General features: G+C 35.3%; 3 protein-coding genes across 6 annotated transcripts; all 3 read right to left on the bottom strand.

Annotated features, from left to right (window-relative positions):
* Window positions 1–12: 12 nt before the first annotated feature.
* Window positions 13–3078, bottom strand: LOC9327542 (probable serine/threonine-protein kinase WNK7). Of its 2 annotated transcripts, XM_021012478.1 has the most exons (8): window positions 2886–3078; window positions 2428–2551; window positions 2271–2308; window positions 1897–2124; window positions 1579–1799; window positions 1341–1498; window positions 817–1237; window positions 13–722 (listed from the first exon to the last, which is right to left on the bottom strand). In XM_021012478.1, exons 2-8 carry the CDS (start codon window positions 2512–2514, stop codon window positions 202–204), a joined length of 1674 nt encoding a protein of 557 aa, XP_020868137.1. In that variant the 5' UTR covers window positions 2515–2551; window positions 2886–3078; the 3' UTR covers window positions 13–201. The 2 variants fall into 2 exon arrangements, with proteins under 2 accessions (XP_020868137.1, XP_020868138.1); XM_021012479.1 differs by lacking the exons at window positions 2271–2308; window positions 2886–3078 and having other exon boundaries at window positions 2428–2504.
* A 1082-nt stretch (window positions 3079–4160) lies between these two features.
* LOC9330224 (UPF0235 protein C15orf40) lies at window positions 4161–5486 on the bottom strand. The gene is made up of 3 exons (XM_021012482.1): window positions 5305–5486; window positions 5130–5218; window positions 4161–4694 (listed from the first exon to the last, which is right to left on the bottom strand). Exons 1-3 carry the CDS (start codon window positions 5462–5464, stop codon window positions 4563–4565), a joined length of 381 nt encoding a protein of 126 aa, XP_020868141.1. The 5' UTR covers window positions 5465–5486; the 3' UTR covers window positions 4161–4562.
* Window positions 5487–5558: 72 nt separating this feature from the next.
* LOC9330225 (serine/threonine-protein kinase ATG1t) lies at window positions 5559–8026 on the bottom strand. 3 transcript variants are annotated; one of them, XM_021012481.1, is made up of 11 exons: window positions 7721–8026; window positions 7521–7638; window positions 7378–7436; window positions 7238–7302; window positions 7071–7164; window positions 6918–6998; window positions 6721–6832; window positions 6567–6635; window positions 6337–6408; window positions 6172–6256; window positions 5559–5844 (listed from the first exon to the last, which is right to left on the bottom strand). In XM_021012481.1, exons 1-8 carry the CDS (start codon window positions 7937–7939, stop codon window positions 6583–6585), a joined length of 801 nt encoding a protein of 266 aa, XP_020868140.1. In that variant the 5' UTR covers window positions 7940–8026; the 3' UTR covers window positions 5559–5844; window positions 6172–6256; window positions 6337–6408; window positions 6567–6582. The 3 variants fall into 3 exon arrangements, with proteins under 3 accessions (XP_020868140.1, XP_020868139.1, XP_002894164.1); XM_021012480.1 differs by having other exon boundaries at window positions 6324–6408; XM_002894118.2 differs by lacking the exon at window positions 6337–6408.
* Between the last annotated feature and the right edge of the window lie 493 nt (window positions 8027–8519).

The following is an 8519-nucleotide window of genomic DNA, read 5'->3' on the forward strand; positions in this document are numbered from 1 at the left end:
TGTAAATCCCAATTACCATTAGAAAATACTCCTTCTTTTTTTTATTAATCTTGGAGGAAACTTTCTACACTTGCAATGAAACAAGTATACAACAAAAGCTTTTTCTCTTTGACCAAACTATAATAAAAAAAAAAATGGAAAAAGAGAAAAGCAAAACAGAGGAATCCAAAACCAAAGTGTTGCTCTGTTGTTTAATTTACGTTACTCAACTTGTTGCATCTTCTTCTCGAAAAATCTATTTTTGGTCTTCATTGTTGCTTCTTCTCTTTTCCTCGTTATCTCTTTCATCTCTTCTCTGAACCGTTCTTCTATCTTTTCTAGCTCCTCTTTTAACCTCTCATCTTCTTCTTCTTCCTCCAAGCTTCCTGGTTTCTCTGCTTCTTGATCTTCTCTTGTTGCAGCTACGGTCGGGTTTGCTTCATCATCGGATCGTGGGCAATAATCAGAGGACAAAGAGTGACTAATGGATTCACCATCTTGGGAATTTGCACCGTTTTGATGGTTATCCTTGGAGCTCTGGTTCTGTTGCGGATGAATAAGATGATCGACCGTTACATCGGTTTTCCAATTCGGTATCAAATTGACGAGTAATACGTCAATCAGTTCCGCTATAAACTTTACGTTTTGATCCGTCAATTCAAGCTGTTCTACCATCTCACTCGATACATTAGAAGCAGTGTCACCTTCTTGAAAGAATAGAAAATGAATGTTCCTCACACGCCCTACACCGCGAAAAATAAGAAAAAAATCAACAAAACTAATCAAGCTTTGGTATAATATGCGAAAGAAAACAAACATTGATTGTTTCAAACTTACCATTTTCATCGACTATACGAAGAATTAGAGAGACAGAGTTCTCATCATTCTCTTCACCTTTAAGGACAAAGAAGTTGCCTCTCTTTGCCCGTCTAACCTCAATACACTTTGATCCTGAATTGTTGCTTGAAATAACAATAGGAAGGTTATTGTCTTCGTCAAGATTCATTGACATCGGTCTATTCCTAGCATTAGGTGGTCCTTCAGACATAAGACAACGTTCTCCGAATGATCCTTCTTTCGGCATTACAATGTCGGGAAGCGGTAATGGATTGTTCATAACTAAACCGTTCACATTGAGAAAAGAATCCAATAAAAGCTCCTCCGCTGATAACCTTTCGGAAGCTGGCAATAAACATTTCTCGATAAATTTCATTACTTCTGGATCTTTAACCTTTGAGAGTGAAGCTGGTTTAATTCCCTAAGTAAAGTATAAAAAAAATGGACTCACCAAGTAAGTTATTCATATATTGTTCGATATAATATAACCAACGGCAGAAACAATGTGAAAATATTGAACTTACCGATGAAACTTTTTTGTAGATTTGAGCAGAGTTTCTACATTCACAATAAGGATATTCAAAAGTCACCATTTCCAACATACACATCCCGAACGAATATATATCAGCGAGCTCGTTGTAGTTCTCATCGTAAAGCTCAGGCGCCATAAACTCGGGTGTTCCTGTTGGTTATTACACTTTCAAATTTTTGATGCTAAAAACAGAGAAAAACGAATTTGCGAACTATAAAAAAAAATCATACCAATCACACTTTTGGCATTAGCTTGCTCCATGACAGTAGCTAAACCAAGATCTCCTATTTTCACTTCTCCATGGTTACCGTTGATAAAAATGTTGTCACATTTGATATCTCGGTGTATAATCGGCGGATCTTGACTATGTAGATATTTCAATCCCGTTAAAATCTGTCTCGCCCAACACTTCACAGCCTTCATATTCACCTTTCTATGTTTCTTACGGTACCTTCAAGAAAACCAAGATTTGACTGCTTTAATCACAACTCCAAAACCGCTATTTTCGCAGCGACATAACAAAATATGAAAATGAGCAAAATACATACTGCCGGAGACTTCCTGAAGTGAACAATTCGGTAATTATGTTAACCGTTTTGTTCTTGTCATCGATCCACGAGTTATAAAACCTTATAATGTTTTTATGCTTCAGAGATTTCAAAAGCCGCACTTCGGAATATAGCCTCTCGAGACAATCTGGTGATTGCAAAAGATCGTCGATCCTTACTTGATTCCACGCAACTTCAATCCCATCTACTTCGTCAAATCCCTTAAAACTGATTATTTGTTCAAGAGAGTTAAAGAAATAATGAACTTAAACTTTTCTCATAGCATAAAAAACGAACTCTGATGTCAAATCACACAATATTAGTTTGGGAAAAAAAAGAACAGAGATTATGTAAAACAACAGAAAAAGGGATACACTGTCTTGGATGCGCCTTTGCCTATTACTTCTTTGTACTGAAAGATTTTACACATTTGAATGTGTCAAGGAAAAACAAAATGGAGAAACAGAGCAAATTTGTAAACTTAATATCAAAACTTTGAAACAATTATGCAAGAGATGATGAATTAATTACCCGAATATATCGACAAGTTGGGTCGATTTCAAGAACTTCTGGGTCAGGTGGTTCTACAATTGCAGAAGCATCTTCTGAACCTTCCATATCTTACTAATCTTTATTAGCTTTCTTCAAAATCAAACTTGTACAACAAAAAATGCAAAAACATATTCCTTTAGGTTCCTTTGAAGACGACAACACAAACTTGTAAAGGAAAAATAAAAATATAACTAAGCTTTTGATACATACAAATCTTATATCGAATTTCAGCTAAAATTCCAACAAATAATTAATCAGCTCAATTAAATATTGTTGACCCAGAATTTCTTATTGTTAAATCTATCAAGGGACCTAAATAAACCTTATATCACGTCAACGAACATCCATCACGTAAGAGAAAGACGCAATGACATATGTGCATATGAAGAAAATTCATCAAAATCAGATATTAACATAACCTTGAGATTAGAATTTACCTGGAAAAATGATAGTTCGTTATGTTTAAAGTTTATCCGCCAACTTAACACAAAACGAAAAATGAAAAAGAAAAAAGTTGGAACCCTAATTCGATAAATTGATCGAAGAAGACGCAGAGACAAGGGAAAAATATAAAATTAAGTGTTGTTCAATTAAAACACAAATAACAAAATTGGTTCCACCTGATTTATCTCTCCACCTGATATATATATATAGAAACCTAGCCCATGTAATTTTTATATATATCCAATTCCTCATGCAATTTCTTTTTCATTTTTTCAAAAATAAAATATAACTAAAACAAGGCCCGATCCATAGCCAATCCCTACTACGCGGGGTAACGCGATTTAGTGGAGTCGAACTCCGGTGGGGAAGGCGGAGTCAATTTTGGGCCTCTTGATCTTTTTTTTTTATTTTGTTTTGAAACATCTAATTGGGCATATTGATTATGTAATGTATATTTGTATAGTCTTAAGATAATACTCCCTCTATTTCGTTTTAGTTGTCGTTTTAGGACTTAAATTTTGTTTCGTAATAGTTGTCGTTTTAGATTTTCAATGCAAATGTTTGGTAAAAATTCAAATATTATCCCTATTGTTTTAATGTTTTGGCCAATGAACAAATTTATAAGATATATTAATAAAGGGTAAAACATAAAATTTAATGCTTTTTTTAATTTGTGTGAGAAAACTTTAAACGACAACTAAAACGAAACGGAGGGAGTAATAAATAGGTTTTCGTTTTGGGAGTCGATCGCTTGGTGAGGTGACGCATGTTACAAGTGGCATGTGATCATTGGAGATTAGAAACTCAAATGGATATTTGTTTTAGAGTTTTTTTTAAAATCCAATCATTGATAACTTATCCTTTTGGTGGCTTTAAGCATCGTTTACCTGATCGGTATCTGAACAGACAAATATTCGCTTTTCATTGTGAAACCAAAAAAGAAGCAGATGTGTTTGTAATTTATGAGACAAGGATCGACTTCAACCTGCATGGCACGCGTCATCGCATAACTAATCAAATAAAAATATTGTAAGGGATATTCAACTATTATTATTTAAAACGTATAAATGCACAAATCAAGTAGTTTTAGAAGTATTTGTATTTTGGTTCATAAAATTCGACTTTTTTAAGTTTGTTGTTAAAGTTGTGAATCTTTTATTGAAATTTCTCATGAGTTTGTTTTAGCTTAAAAAAAAAAACAATTTTGCTTTGCTATGTTTCTGTTAGAACAAGTGGGCTTGTGATTCTTCGTAGCCCATTTTATCAACTTTTGGCCCATCATTGTTTATTCTCTTTATTCCATTTTCCCAAAGTCAAAAACGATTAGAAAATACAAAGACAAAATAAGGATCAACAGAGACAGAAACCATCATAAATCCAAACTTAAAATAAATACTCCAAGGATTAACAAACACATAAAACCATCCTAAACCCATAGTAAAAGTAATCACTCTATGACTTCAAATCAATTGAGACTAGACTAAACACAATAGTTCTATAACAAGCAATAGTCAACTTACATGGCATATAGACTCATCAAACCAATGATCTCTGTTAGTCTGTTACAAATCCTGAAACTCTTCAAACCATTCGTACCTTAAGTGAACATGAAGCATTTAGCTTTTCATGTTTTGTTTCCTCCATATAGTTAGTTACAGGCTTGGGGATCTTTAGGTAGGTTTTGATGCTTGGGACAAAGCTTGAAAAACGCTTTGTTGGGTCATATCTTCAACAATCACAACTTTATCTCGAGACTTAGATCCCGAACCGAGTGAGACTTGTCTTCTTTTCACCCCCAATACCTGTTAAAGATAACATTTTTCAAGTGAGGATGTTTTGCCCAAAGAAAAAGAAGTGAGGATGTGATGAGAAAGATTCAAAATCAGCAGCAAACAATTCTCACAACCTAACGCAGCACATAACCATTGCAATCCAAATCAAGGCAACAACTATGTTACATGTATCTTAACAAAGATCTTCCAAGTTAAGGTTTCATTTCTTTAGTCCATGGAAGCTCACAAGTGCAGATTCTTTTATGACTAATGGCTCAACAAGAAGTGGGATATACAATGCTCAAAATCTATCAAAGAATGGTCTTTTATCCGTAATATGTAACAAAAGGACAAGAGCTAATCAATTTCATCAAAGATTACAGAGACACAATTCTACATCACATTATCAAACAGCTTCAAAGAACTTGAAAGGTGAAAACTTTATCTGAGAAACAGAAAATTTACAGAGCTAATGAACTCGAGAAGAGCAGCGTTAGCTTCACCATCTCTAGCCGGAGCGTCGATTTGAACGCCGACCGCTTCGTCGCTCACATCTCCAGATCATAGAGAGGAAACCAAATCAGTAAAAAACCGAGACTTTACCCAAAATCAGACCGAGGAATGAAAGAGGAGATCATACCGGTGATGGAGGCGGCTTTGGAACCTGGCTTCGCATGGATGGTGATGGCGACGGAGGAAGGTGTAAGGAGACGCAAACACGCCGGAAAGATCGAAGATTCTGTGACCGTCGTTGATTCTGCCGCCGATTTGGTCTTCTTTCCTTTCTTCGTCGGAGCCATTTTAGTTTTCTCGATGAATCTTGGGTTTATGTTGTAAATAGGCTTTTTGATAAAAGGCCCTTTTGGGGTTGATTTGGGCTTTGGAATGAAAAAGTGAACAATTCTAAAGATTTAACATAATTTTGGAGAAGAGGCTGGCTGATTAGAATGACCAACCGACAAGCACCACCCCTAAACACGTGATCAAAGCACATGGTAGAAATGACCGGACTAGTGATGAAGCATTGATCCACATTGCCTTTTCATCGTTAGTACAATACGTTGATGCTCTCTCCTCTTGAAATAAGATAGGAGGTAGGGACTCCAGTTACACGAGCCATTTCAACAGTATTGTATATATACATCAGTTTTTCAAGAAGCCTCTGTGGGAGGTATGCATCCTGTAACAGAAAACACGAATGCAATTTGAGGTTTTATCTTTTTATAAGATTCTAATACTGGACTAGAAACAGAGAAAAAGAACTGTTGAAACCAAATAGAAACAGGACAATTACTGCAAGAAAGAAGTGACCAATAAATAGAACAAAATCAAAATTCTGAGAAACCATGGAAACACAATGGTGTAAACTATATCTTCTACACTCAAAATGGTTAGACTTGTCACAACAGGCAATTGGCCTTTTAGCTTAGGTAATGTCTAACAAGCAATGTGACAGGACAGAAGTAACAAAACACCAACATAAGACCAAAAGGTCCAAAACAGGTACCTGCAAACAATAAATCGCAAGACGCTTCCTTGTTCAGCATTCCCATTCTGATGATCGGTTATTATAGAATGGTGGACATCTCTTTCTGAAAAAAGAAAGTCAGGTTAAATACAAAGAGCCTGAAAATAGAGTTTATACAAAAGAAACACCACCGCTGATATCAACCAATAACATAGCAAATGAAGTGTTCAGTGTTGCAGCTCTCTGAGAATCTTCTATTCCCAGTGTTGCAGCTCTCTGAGAATCAGAAACATATTTGCTAGGTTAAATGTCAGTCTAGCTCAGCTGAAATACAAATATAATGCATGCTTCAACTAAATTATTTACATGGATACAGGCACGAGATTATATACAAGGATTCAACAAAAGTTTTACGAAGACTTCCATCTTTTTACCTCATGGACAAATCAATCATAGCCTCAAGAACTTGTGGTTGTAGAAATCATCGAAAGAGAGACGAGTAACTGCAGAAAATGGTAACCAAGAACTGAATATATATAGCGATATGTGTACACAGTGTAGCCGCAAACGGATGAGATTTTTCTATACCTGGGTTAATAGAAAGCAATCTTGAACAGACGTCGATGCAATCAGGATGCATCTGTTGAAGAATCAGCCGAGAGAAGGGAAGAGATGTACTAGATTTGATGTTCCTTAGAACCTATGGTGAGTGGTAAAAGGTTTTAAATTTATGGCAATTGAGCTTTTTTGATCAAACAATACTACTAACTAATTCAAGATCTCACCTGAACATTGTTATTACCCCGGAATGGTGGATACCCGTGAAGTAGCTCGAAAAGGATTGCTCCTACACTCCACATATCAGCCTGCAGTGTTTCACAGTGAATTTCAACTGCAAAACCTTATCATTCAATAAATCTCATAAAACACTGTCGCACCTTTTCATTGTATCTCTGAAACTGAAGAACTTCAGGAGCCATGTAAAACGGAGAACCACAGACCGTCTCAAGATACTTTCCCGGAAGTAGTTTTCTGCTTTCGACATATACACCTCAAATGCTATACATAAGCATGTTTTTCTCCTCAAACTTTTTAAAATTTTTACCTTGCCAGACTAAAATCAGCAATCTTCAACACCAAATCATCACCAGATCCAACAATTAAAATATTCTGTTCCAATCAAATTACTGTTGTCACAATTCACAATCAAACTTGAATTCAGATAATCTATAAATCTAGCAGTACCTCAGGTTTCAAGTCTCTATGGATGATGTGATTATCATGAATAATTTCCAAACCAGCTCCTTCATCAAAACATTGATAACACTGTTAATTCCTGAGGAAGCAAATGCATTAAAAAAAAATCATGATCCTGAAACTCTACATACCAATTTGCTTCAAAAATCTCTTGGCGATATCTTCTTCAACTCTACCATGACGTTGAATATACGATGATAAAGTTCCTCCATCACAATATTCCATAACCATAACGAGAAATTCCTCATCCTGAAAAATACAAACACACAAAATTTTGAAAAATTGAAGAAAACAAATTCACATATTGAAAGACTCAGATTTGTGTTAGTACTTGAAAAACATGGAGGAGACGAATGATATTGGGATGATCAACGGAAGATAGAAACTCGAGCTCGTTGTTTAAGCAGGTTCGGAGATTGCGATTGAGTTTCGAGAGATCGAAACACTTCATCACTGCTTCTTCTCCGGTTAACTTGTGCTTCGCTAACCAAACTGTTGACGTTGAACTCTCACTGAGCTTCGATTTCGCAGTGTAATCCTCCAGCATCATGATTGGTTTCCAGAGATTATCTTCTTCAAGCAATGAAAGATAAATTTTCCATTGTTTCAAACAAAAATGAAAATTTGGTGAAAAGAAGTTGTTAGATCCTCTTGCGTCAGCTTCTCGTAAATGGATAATGTTAGTGTTACGACGTCGTTTGATTATGTCCAGATTAGGCCTTGAAAAAATAACCGAACCATAAGAACCGAACTGGAACCGAAGAAAAATAACCAAACCAAAATTTTAAGATATTCAAATGGATCCTAAATTTTAGAACCGAAAGAACCGGAACCGGAACCGAATCGAACCGAAATATTTCGGGTACCCAAAAATATCCGAAATATGAGTTTATATATAAAAATATTAGTTATTTTTAGATCGAATAACCAAAAATACTCGAAATACCAACAAATATTTGGAAAATATATAAAAAAAATACTTAAAATATCTAAAAATACTCGAAAATATCCGAAAATATCCAAAAATATCCAAAATACCTAAAATATCCGAAAGAAAATATCCGAATGGATCCTAAACTTCAGAACTAAAAGAACCGGAACCGGAACCGAACCAGAACCGAACGGATACC

Source organism: Arabidopsis lyrata (assembly GCF_000004255.2).
Source record: "Arabidopsis lyrata subsp. lyrata unplaced genomic scaffold ARALYscaffold_1, whole genome shotgun sequence".
Taxonomy (NCBI): Eukaryota; Viridiplantae; Streptophyta; class Magnoliopsida; order Brassicales; family Brassicaceae; genus Arabidopsis; species Arabidopsis lyrata.

Coding starts and splice junctions, on each gene's coding strand:
- LOC9327542 (XM_021012478.1), bottom strand. CDS start 2,514: ATGGAAGGTTCAGAAGATGCTTCTGCAATTGTAGAACCACCTGACCCA. Junction 2,125..2,270: donor AAAGGCGCATCCAAGACAGT/GTATCCCTTTTT, acceptor ACAAATAATCAG/TTTTAAGGGATTTGACGAAG. Junction 1,499..1,578: donor TAATGCCAAAAGTGTGATTG/GTATGATTTTTT, acceptor AATAACCAACAG/GAACACCCGAGTTTATGGCG.
- LOC9330224 (XM_021012482.1), bottom strand. CDS start 5,464: ATGGCTCCGACGAAGAAAGGAAAGAAGACCAAATCGGCGGCAGAATCA. Junction 5,219..5,304: donor CAAAGCCGCCTCCATCACCG/GTATGATCTCCT, acceptor TATGATCTGGAG/ATGTGAGCGACGAAGCGGTC. Junction 4,695..5,129: donor TTCTCGAGTTCATTAGCTCT/GTAAATTTTCTG, acceptor TATCTTTAACAG/GTATTGGGGGTGAAAAGAAG.
- LOC9330225 (XM_002894118.2), bottom strand. CDS start 7,939: ATGATGCTGGAGGATTACACTGCGAAATCGAAGCTCAGTGAGAGTTCA. Junction 7,437..7,520: donor GAGATTTTTGAAGCAAATTG/GTATGTAGAGTT, acceptor GTTTTGATGAAG/GAGCTGGTTTGGAAATTATT. Junction 6,833..6,917: donor GGGGTAATAACAATGTTCAG/GTGAGATCTTGA, acceptor CACTCACCATAG/GTTCTAAGGAACATCAAATC.